Genomic DNA, 23,687 nt, shown 5'->3' on the forward strand with positions numbered 1-23,687 from the left:
CGTATGAAACAGGCTCTTAGTATAACCTTATTCAGTTGTTAGGTTTTGTTTGGTTAATTTTTTACAAATTTGGTTAAACGGAAAAAACCAAATAATTTTTAAATATATTTATCTTTCTATATTTTTGTACTATGTTTTATACTTATTTCATAGATTATATACCTAAATGCTAAATCTATTTACATAACCTTTAAATTACTTATAACCTTTGAATAAAATTTTAGCATTAAATTAAAAACAATATGTAGATAAAGCGTTTTAGTCCCCACGTTTCTCACATTCGGCGACTCTCCTTCTCGGTTGAAGACTCCAAGAACTGCAAATCGGTTTCCTTCAAAAACTACAAATCGATTTTATTCAACAACTCTTTCTCACGTTCCTCCTTCTTCAATCCAATTGATAACCGCAAAAGCCACAATCCGATTTTTCATGGATCGTACAACCACTTTCTCGCTCAATCAGCCCTATATAACACCGATTCCCAACTCTGACATTTACTGGATTTGTGATCCAATTTTGTATTTGGAAGAAATCGATTATGGAAAAATCGCATAATCTATACTACAATCTTCTTTCACATGGCTTAACTGTGTCTATTAAGAGAAATTCATTTTTTATCATTGAATTTCTTGGAGAGCATGAGACAATGATCCAACACATCCCCGACGCTGTTTTCATCTTAAATTCATTTTTATCACTAACCGGTTTGTTCTTCTCTATATGGGTTGTGTTTGCTCTTTTCAATTTCCAGATGATGGATGATGATGTTTGACTCTATTTGTCCCAATGCACTTTCGATGGAGAGAAAGATTTTATTGTTTAAACTCCATGCTAAGAGTAAATGAGTGGTGTTTACAATGTTCTTTATGGACAATTATAATCTCGATGGTCTAATTGGTCATTTTATTTTTCTTTCTTTAATGAAAATAAGATATTGTTTACACAGAAGCAAGTGCATTATGTTGTACATTGGCAATTAATGTTGAAATATCAAAATGGAAATGACATCTTGAGGTATATATTTTTGTTTACTTATATCATGTTGACATTTTTTAAATTCTTATTAATAGCAACAGATATAACACTGGTATCTAGAAATGCAGAAGTCTGTCATTGCAATTAATTTGGTACAAAAGCTTCCAAGTTTTAATATACAAAAAGTGTTAATTTTTGGGACTAAATTCTTGAACTATTTATAGTAAAAATAAATTATGGTGGTGTTTGGTATGATGGAATTGGAGAAGGAATGGAATGGTTCATGTCAATGGAAGAAAAAAAGTTGTTTGTTTTGTCTAATGGAATGGAATATGCCATTCCTTGATGAATCTAATTTATGATATTTGATTGGTATTCCAATGTAAACATACTTCACATACATAACATCCATATGGCCATATATAGCTTATGAGGTTAAGTCATGTTTAATAAAGTCAAATAGAAACATAACATTAGTCATATGCTATGCAAATTGCTATTTGTAGGAGGGGTAAATAGTTGAATAAAAAAGTTTAGCTCTATATTATCATGTTTCCTTTTTTTTGCCAAAACCCTTCAAATTGGAATTTTTGAAGGTATAGTGAGATCAGGTAAGCTAATTTTCTCCTAATTTATGTTTTCTAAGTTTGTCAAATGTTATTGTGTAGGTTTATGTATTTCTTGAATTTTGGGGTTTATGGTTTTAATTGTTATTCTATGACTTTTGAAGTTAGAGTGTGATTGTAATATTGAGATGATAGATTGATGAAGATAGAACTAGAATCTTTATTATCATTAAAAGGTCCAAAATGTATATTAGTTAAAAGGCATTGGTAACTAAAACAAAAATTTCTATCTTTTCTTTCTTTTTTGTAATTTAATATATTTGTTTACTTTTCTCTAAAAAATAAATGTTGTCTTTTCTCTTTTCCATTTTTTTTTTGGAAATGTAAAAATATATAAAAAAAAAAAAGCGAAGGCCACCAGGGAGCTGGACCAATACAATAAGAGTATAAAACAAACACATGAAACATAGAATGAAAGAGCTAATAATAACAAACCACCATTACTAGTTTACTACTATGAGCTAAAACAAAACAACCTCGAATGGCAAAACGGTCAATACACGGAGTCACGGATTAAAGACAACCTTGATCCTTAACCTAAAACAAGTTTTGGCAAGCATAAACAACTTTACACAAATGCGGTTTCTTAAAAAACATTGTCAAATACTACAAACAACAAATTTTTGAAGATACAATGCACATAGATTGTCTTTTAATCTATTCCTATTCTTTTATTCATTCATATGTAATATAATTGGGTAGATTTGTCATGTATATTGCTAATATAGGAATGAATGAAAGAAACATGCTATAAAAATAAGATAAATCAATATATTGATTATATATTTGTGAATCTGTCCACCAGACAGGTATGACACTAGTTAATTTAGGGTCGATAAATGTTAATGTAAAAGCCAAGAAGGTGCGGTTACGTGATGATTAAGTATGAGTTTGTTAACCGTCTTAGAAACATCTTGACTATATTATAAGCAAAAGTATCGGATTTTAATAAACTATGATTAAAAGAGCATTTAAACAATAGCTAAACAAGTAAGACTAGGGCATAAACATGTATTAGTGTGGATAATTTACGTTTGTAGATTGTAATTGGTTTAAAGGTTCAAGAAGTATGGATTCACCCCTTTAAAATAAAAGATTGCATTACGCATAAAAGGACAAAAACATGAGATCATGTTTGATTTTGGAAAATCGTAAAAGAAATGAAATGAATACATAAGTTGATGGAATTGATCATTGCATTATATTATTATTTTGGTTGACTTGCAGAAGTAGAATAAGTAACCAAAACATGTTTTTTGTTATATATAAAAATAAAATTTAATAAAAACAAACTGATAAATAAAGAAACAAAGGTTGTTTTATAAAGATAAACTTTAACAAAATAAAAATATCTCATTAAATAAACTAGATATAATCATATTTTTTTCCGTTAAAACATATGTTAAATGTACTTTAAATATTTAGCAAAAACTATACATCAACCAAAACACCAGTTTACAAAATAAAAAGGAAATCTTAATATAAAATCATCATATTACATACTTTTATTTATTTTGGAAAAAATCCGAATTAAAGTTTTGAAATTTTTTTTATAAAGATTGGTATTATTAAAGATTGTAGGAATAAAAGTAATTTATAATTATAAAATGACATTGTATCATACGAACAAACATAAGACTATTTTTTTTAAGATAATCGATTATGGGTCCACCTCCACGTTCTAAAACCTGTAACTATGTAATTGCAATTAACTGTTTTTAATAATTTTACAATTGTTGCATATAATATACAATTTGTATATAAATAATAATTAATTATTTTCATCTAATTGTAAAGGCTTGAAGTAGATTCCATCAATGAGATAAGTACCAATGGCTAAACGAACTGCCCATACATCCTTAGGCTTCCTTGCCATAATTCTGCAACAAATACAAATATACGTTTTAACAGCATCCTACTTTTATTTCATTCAAATACAATAACTATTTTTCAAAGTAATTCAAAATTTATTAAGCATATTTGATATTTATCCAAATAACTAAGAGCTTTTTCAAACTTAAGCTTTTTTAAACAACTTGTTAAGTAGAAAATTTACCTTCCAACATCACCCGCTTTAACTAAACCTGAATTAACTCTGAGACAAGGCATAGAAGCTGCTGTCTTCAACATTTTAGGAGCTTCCACTATGATGATTGGTGACCCAATCTTTAGTGATTCAGATGATTTTGGTGTGAGCCCTTTTTCTGTTTCAGCTGATGGATCTTTTGATGAACACATGATTCGATGAACAAAACTCGGATTATTTTGGATGCTTCTGCACTATTCAAGAAACCATACTCATCATTCACTTCTACAATGTTGAAATCAACACTCGAAATTTAGTTACTCACTAAGATAAACAAAATTAACTCAAAGGGGTCTAGATTTCAAATTAGAATGAGAATTCCCTCGTTCGTAATCACTGTAATCAATCATTGTTATCTTGGAGATACGTGGATTCATACCAATCGCCCTTTGGCATCAGTTTTTGTTCCTTTCAATTAATTATTTCAATTTATAGAAAGACAAAGGTTATATTCAAACGAGAGTGAAGTACATTAGCTCAAGCCCAAAATCTTCATCTGGTCATGTAAAATGATGCTAACAAAATCAAAAAATTAGGAACGAATTTAAGAATGAACACCTTTTTCTTCTCAGAAAATCCAATTGACGAAATGTCGCTCAAGGAAAGGCGATTTGCGGGTGAAGAGAGTGGAATCGTTATTGAAATGTGCAGAGATGAAGCAGACGCCATGGGAACGAGTTGGGGAAGGTTGTCCGATTAGAGGGCTGGAGATGAGGGTGAGGAACTTGAGCGGTTATGTGATGTTTGGTGTTAATTTTGGTTTTAGGGCCTTGAGGTTTTGCGAAATTACATATTGAACACTAAAGTTGCCAAAGTTTGACTTTTTATACGACAAAACTTAATCCGGATAGATAAATATGAGTGTATTTCGGAGTCATGGACTTCGCCTAGAGCGTATTTTAGATATTTTTTTTATAGGATATTGTTATAAAATCTCTTTAGTTTGGCAGAAATTAACAGTTTTAACTAGGGATAATGATTTGAAAGGGTAACGAATTTTCGACTTTTTTTACATTTAGTCATTAAACTTTTTTATATTATTTATTTGTCATTGAACTATTGAAACTGTTCACATTTTACCCTTATGACCGGCTGGCTGTTGCCGGTCATAAGGGTAAAATGTGAACAGTTTCAATAGTTCAATGGAAAAGTTTAGTGACTAAATGTGAACAAAATCGAAAGTTCGTTTCCCTCTAAAAAGTTCAATACCTAAATGTGAACAAACTTTCTATTGTATTATGTTTTAGCAAATTATTTATTTTTGTTTAATTGTAGCAACATTTGTTGATGAAGAAATCTATGAAATAAAAAAATAACAAAACCCTGAAAATATATTTAAAAAAAACAAAAAACCAAAACCGAAGTAAAAAACCAATGGTTTGACATTTTCCAAAATAAAAAATCAAAATTTCCAATCTGATTTTGGTTTTACAAAAGAATGAACCATTCTCACTGATGTGAATTATGACCATTGGTTTGGCATGCAAAATTTGTGACATCCTATGAATACGTAGTTACAACATCGTCTGAACTCGTAATTCAAAGTAAGGGGTTAGAGTATCATCGCATGAATACGTAGTTACAACATCGCCTGAACTCGTAATCCATCACCTACAGGTTATGGGCCTGCTGGTGTTTCCACTGGGTTGTCTAGAATATTCTGTGGTCATCATCTATACTCTGGTAGATGACTACATCGCCACATTGTCGGTTAAGGTTATGGTATCTTCTTTCATCCTACATCACCTATTCATCATCATCTATTTACCTAATTATCATCACCTTTCTATCATCACCTATCTCTCATCATTTTATTTCATCTACCCATGTTTCATCCGCAACATATTTGTAGATATAAAACAACTATACCGTTTAAATCTTTTAAAACATGTATAAAATCGTTCATCCAAAATAGACAACAAGTATTCAAATAATATGCACACATAGCACGTAATTTATATAAAATACTTCATATCTATGTGTAAGATGAAAGTAACTATATATACCATAAAAATCCCATAAATGCTTCCTAACTTCAAACCCCAAGGTTTACTCTACTAAAGCTTCATATTCTCGGCTCTTTGGACCTAGAAGGCTCCAGATCAATAACACAAACTTGCAAGAGGTGTTTGAGGCATTCAAAACCCCAAAATATGAAGTGATTCAAGCTCTAACCCCAAAATGGAATCTACACAATAGGGAAGGAAAAGGGTTCATTTTTGTACCTCAAAATGAAGCTCCTTGCTTGAATAACTCAGAACAATAACTTTCCTTGGTCCCTCTTGCTGGAACTCTTCTCCTTTCTTGCAAAATCACACCAAAAAGCTCAAGATAGCTCTTCCTCTCACTCTACACACTCAAGCTCACTAGGGTTCTCACTTATAGGAAAGGTAGTCGCAATTGAAGGCCATAAGTGCCTTTAAATATGGCTTGGGCCCAAAGATTTAGGGTTTCTGCCAACAGTGCGGACTCGTCGAGTCGCCTCACCGACTCGTCGAGTCCATTCATTAATCCGAGTCATCAGTCACGACCTTACTCGACGAGTTGAGGCGTCAACTCGTCGAGTCTCTCTTCTTAACTCAAAAGAAAAATACTTAAATTATGACACCTGGAAATCCGGATGTTACATTTTGATTTTTATTTCATCGATTTCTTCATCAACAAATGTTGCTACAATTAAACAAAAATAAATAATTTGCTAAAACATAATACAATAGGAAGTTTGTTCACATTTAGTCATTGAACTTTTTAGAGGGAGACGAACTTTCGATTTTGTTCACATTTAGTCACTAAACTTTTTTTTCATTATCTATTTGCCACTAAACTATTGAAACTGTTCACATTTTACCCTTATGACCGGTCACAGCCGGTCATAAGGGTAAAATGTGAACAGTTTCAATAGTTCAATGACAAATAGATAACGAAAAAAAGTTTAGTGACTAAATGTGAACAAAGTCGAAAGTTCGTTACCCTTTCAAGTCATTATCCCTTTTAACTAAAGTCGAATTTTATGTCCATTAATGTATAACATTTGGCTATGTTTTGTTACTTATGGTTAGGGATGTTAATCAGGTCAACCCGATCAGGTTTCAGATTAATTAGGTCGGGTTTTTCAAAAATAAATGTTGACCCTAAACCCAATCCTATTAAGGTATGGGTTAGTCGGGTTCTGGTTAATCAGGTCGAGTTTTTTAAAAATAAAATTTAACCCTAAACCCAGTTTTATTAAGGTACGGATTAGTCTGGTTTCGGTTTGTCGGGTTATAATGTTGTATAAAGACTTAGGCCCCGTTTGATAGTTGCTGACAGGGAAAGTGCTGTCTGGATAAGAAATCCTGACTGAGTAAGAAACTCTGCTGTTTGATTGTACATCTGACTGAATGTGCTTACTAATGAAAAATTACAATTTTAACCTCCTGCTCTATACATTGTTTTTCAGCAATTCAAACAATTCATTCATTGACTAGATTCACATTCAATAATAATCGGTGGATAAGTAAACAAATAAAAACATTAACAATTAAACTACCATAAAATCAGAATACACATACATAAGTGTGGCAATTCCTCGATAATCAGAATGCACACAAGAAAGGCGATTATACACAAAAAAAAATTCTGATTTCATAATGCATTACACACATTTGATAATCTGATTTTATACTGATTTCAATTGTATTAACAAATTCAAGAACTAAAAGTAAAATTCAAAATTTCAAAGTGACTTAATTTTACTCATCCTTACTACATATCTCATTTGCTTCCTAACTCTAACTCTTTCCATTTTGCTTTCTAAACTTACTACTACCTCCGTCCCATATTTATTGTCCAATTTTGACTTTTGAAGTCTCTATTCTTCAAATTTGACCTTAAATATTTTTGTTTTTGATATATAACACTTAATGCAAAATATATGAATTGATTGTGTTTTAAATGTCTTTTCATTGTTATAAGTTTTATCAAGTAATTTATAACATAAATAAAAATATTTAAGGTCAAAGTAGAAAAATAAAAACTTCAAAAGTCAAAAAATGAACAATAAATATGGGACGGAGGGAGTATAATTTTTTTTCCGTTCCACCTCCCACCTCCAACATTTCACTTTTTAATTTTTTTTCCTCCATGACTCTTATTTTTCAACCTTTAAAATGTTTCAACCCGCATGACACAACATATGTATACTTAACCTGAAACCCGACACGAAAATAAACGGGTTGACACGACACGACACGATAATTAAACGGGTCGGGTTAGGGTCAAACACTCTCAATCCGTTTAATGTCTTGACACGACACGAACCCGACACGACACGACACGTTTGCCAGGTCTAGGTGGAAGTGTTATATTTCCCGGTCAGCGATGTGTATTATGCTGACCGGGTAAGCAATTTAAGATAGCTATCTTACTGAGAAAGCCACAAATCAAACAAACAATGTCTGACCGAGTCAGCCCAATTTGCTGACTCGACCCCGTCAGACGGGTTTCAAACACACCCTTAAAAATGTAAGATAGCTTAATTTATGCCATTTTATTCAATTTTATACTTGTTAAGACATATAGGGGTTGATACTTTAAAATGTATTATGGAAAGAAAATTTTGTTTCACTTTGTGATTTGTGATGTATGATGATACTTTAAAATGTATTATGGAAAGAAAAATTTGTTTCTCTTTGTGATGTATGAAGCTAGTGCACATAGAAGTTAAATTAATTTCATATTATTCAATGAAAGTTATGTTTCACAAATATATGTTCCCATATTTATCTAACTATCCAATGCTTTATAAAATAAATTATATAGGTAATTTAAATATTATATTTTTGTCATTATATAAAAACTAAAAATGTAAATAGTTAACTTAGTTGAGGACGTATTATAAATGTAAACATGAAATTAAGACTCATGATCAAAGAGAAAATTAAAACCCATGACAAATAGCAGTCATAGACCACAGGTGTAAAAAAAATAAATTTCTTAAGGATTATATAAGCATGAAATACCTTGCAGTAAGCACATATCATACAGATCAAAAAATAACTTGCTTGATTAGTTGAGTTCATGGGGTATAACTTGCAAGACTATTAGTACAACATAAATACAAGATGAAAAGGTTTTAAAGTTGATGTGCTAAACCGGGTTAATCGGGTTGACACAAACTTGAATAAACGAAATACATCCTACCCGAAACCCGTCCCTATTAAGGTAAAGGTATGGGTTAATCGGGTTAACCTGATTTTAGCCTTCAGACCCTAATTAACCCGACCCTATTAGTCTTATTTGGGTTTGGTTCAGATCAGGTTAGTCGGGTTTGTGTTTTTTTGACACCCCTACTTATGGCTTTTATAAGGTTTTTCACCTTAACAATCGGTCACACGTTGAATGTATGTTTCCTATATAATCTCTTTTAGCCGAGTAGGCATAACAAACGTTGTTAACCAAAAACCCCTGTTCTGTTTCAAGACATTACACATTGAGAAGCATACTCATAACCTTTTCCACGAGAACATATTTGCCTTGCTACAATCATCGGGTAATGCAAAATCATCATCACCAAAAAAATGTATTTGAAACATTGTAGGTTTGAATTCTGCTAAATTTTATCCAGTCAGTTAATATCTTGGGTAATCAAAGTTGTCTTCTTTATAGGGTAAGTTTCTTAGAGTTCATCGTCACCAAAATTTCTTACAATCACTCTGTGAAAAGTTTATGATTACGTAAGAGTTTTTAATAACTTCATCAAACAACACGTAAAACGACCCATTTGTTGGTATACACAAGCCTTTTTGGATTGAACAAGATGGATTCTCAGTTTCATGAGATTTACATGGACCATGAACTAGAGCAAGAGGTTGTGACTATAATTGATAAATGTAAGGACATCTTCTTGAATATTTTATTTAGTTATGAGAGTTGGTAAAATTAAAGTGTGGATGATGAAATCAAAGAATAATTGTATCATACCAATGATTGGGGAAGTGATGAAGAGTTTAAGGAGGTAGTAACATTTTGAGTCCCAACACAACTTAAATTTTTTTCACAAATTACGTAGTGGCACATGGTTATAAGATATACTTTGAAAAGTGAGAAGACCAGAATAATGGCAAGATGTAAAAAAGAGGCATGAAGACAATGAATGTCCTTTGAGACTATATATAGATTGGATGTACAATGAAAGATCATATCAAATCAAATGTATGAATGGTACACATGTTTGTTATAGACAGTTAAATTTGGCTCTATTATTTCCCTGGAATGAATTGACATACACTAGATACTGAAATTGCAAATAAACCTAAGATGAACATTAAGGAGATGATTGCTAACGTGAAATAGAAGTATGTGTGATATATATATATATATATATATATATATATATATATATATATATATATATATATATATATATATATATATAGAGGGAAAGGTTATATGGAAAATGAATATTAAGGCAAAACATCACTTTGGAGTAATTTACTAAAATCGTCCTTATAATTTGATTAAAATTACATTTTCATCATATCATAATCAATGTGCCACTAATCTATACGCCATGGCTATAGGCCGCCACGGCGCCACGTCGTGACAATCATTTAAAATTCACGACACAACTACCTTCGACATGTCGTGGGATGCCTTCACCACGTCGTGGCATTACCTAACATCCAAAATACATAAATTTTAAATACCTCCAAGAACCTGGATGTTACAGGATCATATGTCATTAGCAAATATCCAAGACCTAAAGAATGAAGATAATATCCTTATGTGTAAAGGATTGCTAAAAGATTGAGTGACAATAACAAAAGACTCCCACTTTGTGTAGTATTGCATTTCCATGTTTATCTATTTTTTATGTTAGGAAAGAACGTTAGGCCTACTTTTATATATATATATATATATATATATATATATATATATATATATATATATATATATATATATATATATATATATATATATATATATCGATAACCTATTGTGTAAGGGGTCATCAATCAAGAGTGTGTACATAATCAAAGTCTGTTTTCTCATAACCACTTAGCTATTGAAACTTTTTAATAAATAATATTTTCGTTTTAATATTACTTATTGTATTGTTCATATTCATATTATTTCATGTTAAATATGTTGGTTAGGGACCAATAGGTACCTATAAGATAATAGCCTTAGATATTAGTTTTATGGTTTCGAGGACACCATCTTCCTAGTTGATGTCTACTCTGTCTACCCAGTCTGACGTATCAAAAGAAGAGGTTTGTTGCTATGGTTTAAAGTTAAGTAATATGTTGTTATTATGGATTAAATTGAGAACATGATCTTATAATAAGTAAAAATACATTATTATTATGATTTAAAAGTTAAGTAATATGATGTTATTATGGATAAATATGATAATAAAGTAGAGTAATGTTATTATGGTTCAAAAGTATATAACATGTTTTTACTATTTGTTAAACTAATAAAATGTTTTAATAATAAACTAAAGTACATTGCTAGTCTGGTTTAAAATTAAATTAGTATGTTTTATTATGGATAAAAATGATAATAAAATCAAGGACATTGCTATTATAGTTTAAAAGCTTGGTAGTATGTTGTTATTATAGATAAAATTGATAATAAACTAATAACATTGCTATTATGGTTTTAAAGTTTCATAATATGTTGGTTTATGGTTTAAATTGATAATAAACTAAAATACATTGCTAATATGTTTTTAAAATGTTTTGAAATATAATTTTTTTTATTATGAATAAAATTTATGATAAATTAAAGTACATTGATATATTATTGTTTAAAAGATATGTAGTATGATGTTGTTGTTATGGATTAATTGAGGATATAATAGACTAAGAGGGTGTTTAGCTTAACTTTTGTGGGGCAAAAGTCCTTTTTGTAAAAGCACTTTTTACAAAAGTTGTTTTTTAAAATGTGTTTGGATTAGCTTTTGAAGGGAAAAAAAATCAAAAGTTAAAGTGTTTGGTTTAAGTTTTACATGCAAAATGACTAAAAATGACATGTTTACATATTTATTGGGGGGTGGATGGAGATATAAAAGTAATTTTGTAACACCCATAAAATTTACGCCAAATTTAAACTTTTAATACTAACAAAAGAGTCAAATAGTCATTGTTTTTACAAAACATTTCCAATTCATTTATCATCAGAGTGTCCCAAAATAGATCATGAAGATGACGAGCGGTACGGTCACGCCTTCGCCTTCCCTCGCTCTCCTGAAGTACCTGAAACAATAAACTGAAAACTGTAAGCCAGAGGGCTTAGTGAGCTACCCCCAAAATACCAATACCACATTGGCAGAAACCATAGCCATAACGATCAATCAAACAACATTCATACTGGGCCATCGGCCGGACCGGTCCACCCTACTGGGCCTACAGTCTATATGAATCTATCCCGAGCCTTCGTCATGACTGGTCTGCCGAGTGGGCCTATCGTCTCCTCGGACCGCTCAGAGGGTGTGTTGGCCTTCAGCACAAAGCAGGACCGCCTCAACCCAACCAACAAGCAACTAACCATGTATGCATACTATCATATACTAGCATGTACACTTAGTAAACATATCTATCTCATTGACCATCAATCATAGAGTTTCACCCATAGCTAGAGTATTGATCTAACAGGTCACTAACATACCAATCCTCACGGATCATAAAAGCATAACATAATATCTATCCTGATTCCGACCCAATAGATTAGTTGCTTATGCAACATACCATAACTATTGATCTCTAGTATAGCAACCATCCTAAACAGGATAAATTCTAGCAAGGCAAAAACATAACACCCATCCTAAACCAGGATGAAATCTAACATGGCAATAACAAAGCAACCATCCTAACCCAGGATGTAAATCATAAAGGGCCGACCTTGGTGCCGTAGACCCTATCGATATAATGAGGATAACTCACCTCACAGATGTCGATAGAAATGCAAACTCCAACTATCGGATCACTTGACACCGGTTCCACCACCTATAATCATAGCACAATATACTCATAAGTTCTTACTCTTATGAGACACCCCATAATCACTTAGTAATTCCTAATCGAGGTCAGAGTCCTCAGTCAAGGTCGACAGTCCATGTTGACCTCAACTCGACGAGTGCACTCGACCACTCGCTGAGTCCATGGAGCACATTCCAACTCGCCAAGTCATCGGATTAACTCGTCGAGTTCCTTCGAATCCTGATAAATAATTAAGGGCCACTCGTTGAGTTTCCTCCTTGCAACTCGACAGGTACACACGCATGCCTAATCAAAGGAAAAACGATCCGACTCGCCGAGTTGCTGTTCAACTCGTCGAGTTTTATGGTGATCTTCATCGGACTCGCTGAGTTCAATGACCATCTTCATGTGACTCACCGATTCATCCTTGTGACTCGTTGAGTCCATCCACTCCTCTCTCCATACAGGCTTGTTTTGAGCCATGCAGCGGCTCCAAATCACAGATCTAAGCTTCTAGGGCATACTTACCACGTAAAGTTGCAAACTTTACGTACATGCATGGTTATAAAGGCTCCAAATGTCTATTTTAAGTTCTTAATGGAGCTTCTAGTCCAAGAGGGACTTCATCTACAACCAATACAGCAACTTTATGACTCTAGCACCCAAGGAGGGCCCAGATCTGAAGTTACAACTTCAGATCTAGCCTATAGCTCAACATCCCAACTTGAAAATCCATAAAAAGCCCTAGAACTTAATAAGAGGAAAGAAAAGGAAGTAAGAATGGCACTTTGATACCTTCAAAAGATGCTAGCTGAGGCAAAACCCGTTTCCCGCTCCTTTCTTGCTTCAATTTCCTTTGCACTCTTAACTCCCTTCCTCCAAAATCCTCTCTTCCAAGCTTCAAAACCACTCCAAGGCACACACACAAATTCGGGTTTATAAGGGCTCTCAAAGACTGTAAAGAAGCCCAAAGGAGGCTGAGGCTCCTTTAAATAGGGGTGCAAATCTTGGGATTTAGGGTTTCATCTGCCAGCTCCTACTCGCCGAGTCCCAATAGTGGACTCACCGAGTAGGTCACTAAACACGCGTTTTTACCCCGATGCTACTCGACGAGTAGGTCGACCAACTCGTCGAGTAGAGCTTTTATCCAAAAATTATTAATAAATAAATACCTGAGAATCGGGGGGTTACAATTCTCCCCCACTTGAACTAGACTTCGTCCTCGAAGTCCGTTGAAGAAAACAATGTCGCGCAATGCTCGCGCATTTTCGCTTCCAGCTCCCACGTCCACTCGAATCCCCTCCGATGCTCCCACCGCACCTTTACTAAAGGTATTTCCTTCTTCCGCAGAATCTTCTTCTTCTTTTCCAAGATAGCTACAGGCCTCTCCACATAGTTCAGGTGCTTATCGACCTGAATTTCATCCAACGATACCACTGCCTCCTGGTCCATAATGCACTTTCTCAATTGCAAAACATGAAATGTGTTGTGAATCCGGCTAACTTCCTCCGGAAGTTCTAGCCTATAAGCCACCTTGCCAACCCTGGAAACAATCCTGAACGGCCCAATGAATCGAGGACCCAATTTTTCCCTCTTCCTAAAACGGATCACACCCTTCTAGGGTGAGACCTTCAGGAGAACCATGTCACCCACCTGAAATTCCAACTCAGATCGGCGTCGATCGGAATAATTCTTCTGTCGACTCTGAGCGGTCTGCAGCCGCTGTCTAATCTGCTGTATCACCTCAGTAGTTTGTAGAACTACCTCTGTCCAACCCATCACCCTGTGCCCAACCTCGCCCCAACAGACTGGGGTCCTACACTTCCGCCCATACAACAACTCGAACGGTGGGGCACCAATACTAGAATGATAGCTATTGTTGTAGGTGAACTCCACAAGCAGTAGGTGGGAATCCCAACTCCACCGAAATCGATGACGCACGCCCTCAAAATATCTTCGAGGGTCTGAATGGTCCGCTCACTCTGCCCATCAGTCTGCGGATGGAATGATGTACTGAAATGCAGTCTCGTACCCAGTTCCTTGTGGAACTTTTGCCAAAAACGGGAAGTAAATCGGACATCCCGATCAGAAACTATGGAGACTGGAACCCCATGGCGAGAGACAATCTCGCGGACGTATAGGTCGGCCAACTTCTCCCTCGACGAACTCTCCCGAATAACTAGGAAATGGGCACTCTTGGTCAATCGATCCACGATGACCCATATAGCGTCGAATCCCTTTGCCGTCTTTGGCAACTTTGTGACGAAATCCATCGTAATTTGTTCCCATTTCGACATGGGTATCTCCAGGGGCTGCAACTTACCATGCGGCCTCTGGTGCTCGGCCTTGAGCATTCTGCAGGTCAAGCACCTCTCAACGTACCAAGCGATATCTCGCTTCATACCAGGCCACCAATAACTCAAACTCAAATCTCGGTACATCTTGGTAGCCCCCGGGTGAATAGAAATACAAGACTTATGAGCCTCCTCCATCACTATTTTTCTAACTCCTCCGGTCATTGGAACCCAAACCCGACCATATCAGGTCAGTAGCCCGCGACTATCGTGAACAAACCGGGCGCTTTCGCCCTTAATCCTTTCCAATTTCCTGTTCTCGGGTTTCATACCCTCGACCTGAGCATCTCTGACCAAACCCACTAGCGGGGAATCCACTGCTATCCTCATACACCTGGCTGGGGTAGAAGACCCAGCTGACTTGCGGCTCAGGGCGTCCGCGACCACTTTCGCTTTACCAGGATGGTAAAGGATCTCACAATCATAGTCCTTGACTACATCCAGCCACCTGCGCTGCCTCATATTCAGGTTTGGCTGATCCATATTGTGCCTGAAACTATTGTGATCCGTGTATATGGTACAACGGACCCCGTATAGATAGTGCCTCCAAATCTTGAGAGCAAAGACCACCGCTCCCAACTCAAGATCCTATGTGCAGTACCTCGTCTCATGCAGCTTCAACTGCCGTGATGCATAAGCTATCACCCGTCCCCTCTGCATGAGGACTGCCCCTAAGCCTGCGATGGATGCATCACAATATACCACGAAATCCTCCACTCCCTCGGGGAGTGTGAACACTGGCGCCTCACACAACCGCTGTCGAAGGGACTCAAATGCCCTCTGCTGCTCTGGGCCCCACCGGAAATCCACTCCCTTTCTCGTTAGACGAGTGAGGGGTATAAAAACATTGGAGAAATCACGAATGAATCTCCGATAATACCCTACTAAGCCCAGAAAACTCCTGATGTCTGAGGGAGATCTCGGAGTCTCCCACTACATAACCGCCTCCACCTTAGCCGGATCGTCCAAAATCCCATCCTGGTTAATGATATGTCCAAGGAACTGAACCTCCCACAACCAGAACTCACACTTCGAGAACTTGGCATAAAGCCGTTCTCGTCGCAGCACCTCCAACAGCTCCCTGAGGTGCTCCTCATGCTACTCTCAGGTCTTGGAATACACCAAGATATCATCTATAAACACAATGACCGAGTGATCGAGCATCGGTCTGCAGACTCAGTTCATCAGATCCATGAACACTGCTGGCGTGTTGGTGAGTCCAAACGGCATCACCACGAACTCGTAATGACTATAACGAGTCCGCAACGCGGTCTTCTCCACATCTTCCTCCCTCACCCTGACCTGGTGGTAACTTGATCTCAAATCAATCTTGGAGAACCAAGATGCACCCTGTAGCTGGTCAAAGAGATCATATATCCTCGGGAGCGGATAACGGTTCTTTACCGTTAACTTATTCAACTCCCTATAGTCAATGCATATCCTATGCGAACAATCCTTCTTCCTAACGAAGAGGATCGGTGCTCCCCAGGGTGAGCTACTCGGACGAATAAACTGCTTACCTAGCAGTTCCTGCAACTGAGATGAAAGCTCCCGCATCTCTGGCGGTGCCAAACGGTATGGCGCCTTGGCGTTACGGGCCGCACCTGGCACTAGATCAATCCTAAACTCAACCTGCCTCACCGGAGGCACTCCGGGTAACTCCTCCAGAAATACATCAGCAAACTCTCTAACCACCGGGACCTATGATAGAGAGAGTTGCTCTCTAATTCGCGTATCTATCACATATGCCAAATAACCGGCACACCCGTGCTGAATATACTGTCAAGCCATGGCCACCGAACAGAACCCTGATCCCGACCTGGTGCCCTCACCATATACCACCAGTTCTCCTCCACTTGGGGTTCGAACCACCACCCACTGACCCTCACAGTCGATCATGGCGCTAAAACTGCTAAGCCAATCCATTCCCACAATCACGCATACATCCCCCATGGGAATAGGAATCAAATCTATCGGGAAAGACACTCCGAAAATCTCCAACTTGCATCCTCAGTAGACCGAAGAAGCTGAAATCCCATGCTCGTTGGCGATTGAAAGTCGCAACGGGCACTCAAGATCATCTATCAGCACACTGAACCCTCCAAAGAAGGTCTGAGATACGAACAAACGACTCGCCCCCGAGTCAAATAAAACCAAAGCAGGCAAGGAATTTAGTAAAAACGTACCTGATCATAGGTACAACCAATAAGCATAGCACAAATACAATAACTGAAATAGAGATTAGAATCATACCAACAACCACATCCGGTGCTGCCTTGGCCTCCTCGGCCGTGATCTCGAAGGCGCGACCCTGAGCCTTTGGAGGCTCCATCTTGACTGGCCTCCCATCTCCAATCCTCACAGTGGCTGGCGCGGAACCCTGCGCCGGCTTGGCGGCGAGCTGCGGACAGTTGGTCTTCACATGACCAACCTGATGACAATGGAAACAAATCCTCATATCTGCTGGAGGGGCGGACTGACGACAGTCCCTGGCATAGTGCCCCTCCTTGCCACACCTGTGGCACCCACCTCCTGCTCGACAAACCCCTGAATAAGCCTTGCCACACTTTCCATAACTGCGGCTCTGATGAACCCCGAACCGTGTATCAGTGGTTTTAGACTGCTTAAGCGTTGGCTGAGACTGTGCCGGTGCTTGACTCTGCTCCTTCAGCTGTAGCTCTATCTCCAACTCACGCCGCCGCGCGGCTTTTTGTAGGTCCAGGAGGGTATCACATCGCTGAGTAGACACAAACTGTCGAATATCCGTCTTGAGCATACTCAAATAATGAGTCATCTGAGACTGCTCTGAAGCAAACTCTAGGCAAAACATAGCCCTCTCCATGAACATACGGGTAATCTCCATCACAGACTCTCCATCTTGTCTCAAGGTCAAAAACTCCTGAGCAATCCGCTCCCGTTCCACGCGCGGAACGTAGCGGGTGCGAAACATATCCTAGAACTGCTCCCAGGTAATAGCAGCCCTCTGATCATCAGTATACAACCCATTAGTTAGCCTCCACCAGTCCTTCGCCCCAAGCCTCAGCAGGTTTAGGGCATACCTGACCTTCTAGTCGGCAGGACACGAACACGTGAAGAAACATCCCTCCACGTCAGATAACCATCTCATAGCCCGAATAGCATCTTGTGTACCATCAAATGTCAGGGGCTTCGTATTGTCGAAGTCCCGGTACATGAAAGCTGATGGGTTTTAGCCATAAGAACATCTTATGTGCTTATGCAAACCCTAATGCTTTGATCTAGGTTTCTCTATTGTACATGCAATTCATCCAAGACTATAAACCCAAGATCTAGTATATGATAATCAATATAACATATGAATTAGGTTTTAGATCATACCTTGATTGTTATGTAGCAATAACGGTCTCAAATCCTCCTTGTATTGACTTTTGAAAGCTTAGAGTCACAAATGTCACTCCTCTAATGGTTCACAAACACCAAGAGCAAGAGGATGAAGAGGAGAAGAGAAGGAGACACCCAAAAGCCGTCCAAAACCCTAAGGAATTACTTGCCCACATTTTTGGTGCTCTAAGGATCTTTAAATAGTGAAAGTATTAGGGTTATCAAACAAGGAAACCCTAATTTGGATGCTTAAGCCCTAAGCAACCCATGGACTCCTTCCTTAAAGGCCCTAGGATGATTTCTAATGGGTTTCCCCATAGAATTCGTCCACCCCTTTAATATGGAGTCCATTAGCTCAATATTCAACTATCATACAATTGACAGTTCAAGTCCCTTAAGTTTAATTAATGTCTTTTAGTCATAAACTTAATTCTTATTAATTCTTGACTAATATTAATTAAACAATATGGTTTCTCCTTTAATATATTATTCTCATAATATATTAATAAATCATATTTAATCCTTTCTCTCCATAATTCATCCTATCAAGTTGCTTTGGTGAAGGCAACCCAAAAGGACCATGCACCATCAGGTCAAGTACATACCAAAATAGTTATGGACTTAGACACTAATCCAACAGTCTCCCACTTGGATAAGTCTAATAACTATTCTGCGTATGACTTCAGATCCTGATCTGCAATCGTAGCTTTCCAAAGTCACTGCCAACTCTGATCTTATCAGATACGCGTGTCCTTTAGATAAGGGATCATATATTCCTCCATTCTAGATATCGTATAGACTGAGACATGGATCTAAATCATTCTCTCTGTCTATGTGCTGTTTCCCGAATTTAGATTTATGACGACTGACAACAGACTACAATTGAACACATCAATTTAGTCCTGGCTTGGCCAAGCACTTAGGTGCCATCACTAAATCATCGAGGGGCCCACATATATCGCTTTCATCCTACTTTGGATAAAAGGAACGGATAAACTTTGATTCAATGCTTACTTGCACTCACTTACCGAATCACACACAACAATATTTTTTATAACACCAAGTTACTGGTGCGTTTACATATTATCAATGTGCAACTGACTCGCAAGATACAACTCACACATCTCGATTTCAAGAATATAAGATATTATCGTCTCACCAATCACTCGTGATAAAATCCATGAAGTGATCCAAGTGAGCATGGGTTTAATCCAATGCTCAAATCATATTCATAAGCACTCATGAACGTTGTAGCAAACATTTGCTTATGTCTAATACACTTTAGACAATCTACACACCAATTCACGACAGTCTTCTTTCATATCTACTTCCAACATATGAACGACTGTGGCCCGTTTGAATAATTTGACTGTTCTTAACCAATTAAATTATTCGGGAAGTCAAAACATGCAAAGTGAAACACAAGAATAATACTAACCCCATATGGACTTAAACCTTTGAGTATAAATAAAACACCTTTTATGTATCACCATATCGATTACTCATTATTTGTTATTTCGAGTAATCAACTTCTTACTTGAATTATTACACTTGTCCCATGCTCTTAGCATGCACACAATGTTTACCTATGGTTCTTACTTTGTGAAATAGATCAAATGAATACATTTCCAATCCTACTCATTCCACAACTCCCAATCCTTTTCACAAGTGAAAGAATATCAAATTCTTGCCACTTATAGAATATGTTAGATTCTAACATTTTATTCAATGATCCTTTCGTAATGTCACTGCACTAAAGTCACAATGACTATTGTCAATTATATTACAAAGTCATCTATCGGAGATTGTTACAATACAATTCCTTAGATGTGATGTCTCTCACTCAAAGTACATTCCTTTTAACATCCTTTTGCATAAAAGTTTCTAATCTAGACATAGATTCTCAATATATAACTCCCAATATGGAAACGTTTCCATATTTTCCATATGACAACTCATTCTTAATAGAATCTTGTCTATTCATAATAATGTCGATATGGTCCATCTAATACTACAGTTCTAACTACTCACAAGCGACCAATCCTCGGCGAACCTTGGATTGTCCTTTGATAGTTGTTTAATTATCTTAGTCAAAACCGATTCTTGTCCTTTTCCCCCTAAATGCGCTCGACATTTGGAAAATTTTAGAATGGTCCAATATTATAGTATTTGCAATCAATCCTATACCCGAAGCATATGGGACACGATGCATAATGTCTTACATAAAGATCGGATACTTTATCAATCTTCTGCCATAATATTTTATGTGCTACGTTCTTATAATTCGAATTATGAAGAGGGATGTCGTAATCATAATTGAAATTTAAGAACACACTATGTATCCTTGACTAAATTTATTAACATTCCACAACCTAAGCCTTTAGATTTGAAATGAAACATAATATTCTCTCCCTTAATTATAGCAAAACAACTATCAACCCTTACAACTTTGCAAAGTATGACTCTTGTTTTCTATAATTAATATTGCTAACTTGCAATACTTGCCTTAATAATCATACAATCATAACATTTATGCTCCCACTATCATGATGATTATTATAAACATAACACTTATGCTCCCACTAGCTTTAACATGTATTCAGAAACAACTTAACTTTCAGAAAAACAATACCTATTGAATTTCTTAAGTTCATGTTTCTAATACCTAATGCTTTGATAATCCTTTATCTAAGCTTATACACCTTTCCCTTAGATAGCTCATATGTGTGTCTAAACAATTCAGACTAATTTTCAAATCTCACAATTCGAATCATGGAAAGGGATGCCGTAACCATAGTCGAATTCGAGAATACAATTTTCACAATCACTATCTTCTTAAAATCTCTCTTAGTGAAAGCATTTCCTCACAATCATTTTCATGAAGGAGGGAATCTTATGACACTTAGATTTTAATGGTGTATGTGTTCCTATCCATGTGAATTTGTTAAAACCAAAGTTTATGACAAATTCAAACTCATATGGACCAAACTTTCAATCTTGATTTCTTGCCTTATGGTAACACAACTTCCCACCATGTCTTCCAAGTAGTTAAGCAGCTCACCCTTTCCTATCAATGTACTTTTCATTGACTAAGGTCCTTGCCTTTTATGCATTCAAATGAGAACTCATAGAACTCATATGCATAATTAACTCGATTGGAATGGCACAGAAACAAGATAATGTCAACACGATAGGTTGTAGACTTCTACTCGTGTGCTAGTGATGAGCGATAAAGTTTATTCTTTATTTGTTATTGAATTTTTTCAAGACCATTAAGACTCCCACTGACTCCTTGACATATAAGATTCTCTTGTCAATAAACATTTCTCGACAAACAAATATTCAAGACTTAGTGTAGCTTTTATCAAGACAAAACACTTCACAAAATTGGTCCTAGTTGGTCTTTGTCTTATCCAAGACATCACAACTTTCCACATTTGATGAATGTTATAAACCTTCCTAATACTTGTCACTCAATGTCACAATCTTAACTCTAAGACTTGTTTTGGAACGAAGTATGATTGACTTCTTGATTTAACCATTTCTTCAATTCTTAATTCCTCTTCTTAGACATACAATTGTACTAAGATTTACTTAGAGGATCAATTGAGATATGGTTCTTAATCATTAAGACTTATCATAAAACATAATAAAAGGTACTCTCCCTTCTTCTTAGAATAAAGAAACTTTTATCTTTCTGCTTACTTGATTCTTCTTATTCATTCTGCTATTGATTTAAACCTTTTCAATCAATTCAGAATTACACTTAATCTTATAAGTATAATCATATTTACTAAACTTTTAGTAAATCATGACGAATATCTTGTTACTCTTGAGGTGGACTTGATCAACACACAACTTTGTGTACTCGATCTCGTAGTCCTTCACTTGAAATTTTATCAACAAATTAGTCTAATTTCCAAATATGAAATTTCTCATTCATCATGCAACCAAGTTGCGTGATTCCAAATTTCTGTCCAGCTGAAACTTGGGCGATGAGAAACTTTCCTTATTTGGTAAATTTTTCGACATTTCCACAAATAGCATAATTAAGAATCAAATCCATTATTGTTAATAATAGAAATATTCAAGCATCAATTTTTCATACACGCCATTGCAAGGATAAATAAATAATATAAAGGCAAAATTTATTTTATTGCGAAAAAATTTGTCCTTACAATGCAATTCATTGAAAAACTATGCTAATACATATTTCTTAGCAATCTAATTCTAACTCTAAGTAGTAGCTCAAGAATCTAATCTTCAAGTAATGCGATCGAAATCCATTTCTTCACGGTTAGATTCCGCTTAAGCTTCTTCTCTTTTTCTTCGATCCTACAAAACATCAATTGTAATCTTATCACATTATGTATTAAGAATCTAGAATAGGAGCTTAAAAGAGTTAGTCAATGGATTTTACCTAAAGCAGAGCCATACGTTTTGACTCTCCCATCTCTTAGCTCTCTTAGGCAAATAGGGCAGCTTCGTCTCTAATGCCCCTTCTCTTGGCAATAAAAGCAAATAGACTCTTTTGGAACAGCACATGGAACTATTTCAGACTTTGCCTTTCTCTTATGATCAAACTTTTCGATCATGGCATGCCTTTCGTTGCCATTGCCTATATCCATAGAGGTCTGGAAGGCAGATTCACCAATCAACTTTGCTTTTCTATTGCGCCAAACCATTGTTGATTCAACAGCAATAAGCATATAGGTGATATCTATAAGGGTCACGTCGCGGTTCATCATATAGTACTCTCTTACGAACTCACTATATGAGTTAGGAAGTGACTGAAGAACCCAGTCAACAGCCATCTCCTCACAGACAACGGATCCCAACATTCTTAACCTATCAATGTGTGACTTCATCCCTAGGACGTGTGCACACACTGACTTTCCTTCTTTATGTTTACTTGCCAAAAGGGCTTGAGTGAGTTTGAACTTTTCAAGCCTTCAAACTTGTGGGTTAGGGAGAATAATTGGAGGAGGTGGAGGAAGTGAAGCATGATCTCTTGTTCCTCGATCGAATCGTGGAATATCATCTTCATGTAGAATGCTTGTTCCACGGGATTTGGGAAGACCATAGTTGTCATACTTTGACATCTACAAAACGGGAGAAAACAAATTCAAGTTAGTTGATCGATTGAGTCCTTAATAAATCACCCAAATGAGATATGAAGGCTAGGACCCAACACAATACGCTAAAACCTAGAAAAGGGATGTCGTAATCTAGTTGCAGAATATTTGAAGGTAAGTGAATGACGATTCACTAATTTCCACCATTAAAAACAAAAAAGAAATTTAAGTTTTAAATCTATGAAAAC

The 23,687-nt window shown here is 36.2% G+C and overlaps 1 protein-coding gene across 1 annotated transcript; it reads right to left on the reverse strand.

The window, feature by feature from the left end:
* Positions 1–3,280: 3,280 nt before the first annotated feature.
* LOC111898817 (protein CHLORORESPIRATORY REDUCTION 42, chloroplastic) lies at positions 3,281–4,438 on the reverse strand. Its single transcript, XM_023894688.3, has 3 exons — positions 4,246–4,438; positions 3,658–3,881; positions 3,281–3,481 (listed from the first exon to the last, which is right to left on the reverse strand). The coding sequence occupies exons 1-3, from the start codon at positions 4,354–4,356 to the stop codon at positions 3,373–3,375; spliced, it is 444 nt and encodes a 147-aa protein (XP_023750456.1). The 5' UTR covers positions 4,357–4,438; the 3' UTR covers positions 3,281–3,372.
* Between the last annotated feature and the right edge of the window lie 19,249 nt (positions 4,439–23,687).

This window comes from Lactuca sativa, chromosome 4 (assembly GCF_002870075.4).
Source record: "Lactuca sativa cultivar Salinas chromosome 4, Lsat_Salinas_v11, whole genome shotgun sequence".
In the NCBI taxonomy this organism is placed as follows: domain Eukaryota; kingdom Viridiplantae; phylum Streptophyta; class Magnoliopsida; order Asterales; family Asteraceae; genus Lactuca; species Lactuca sativa.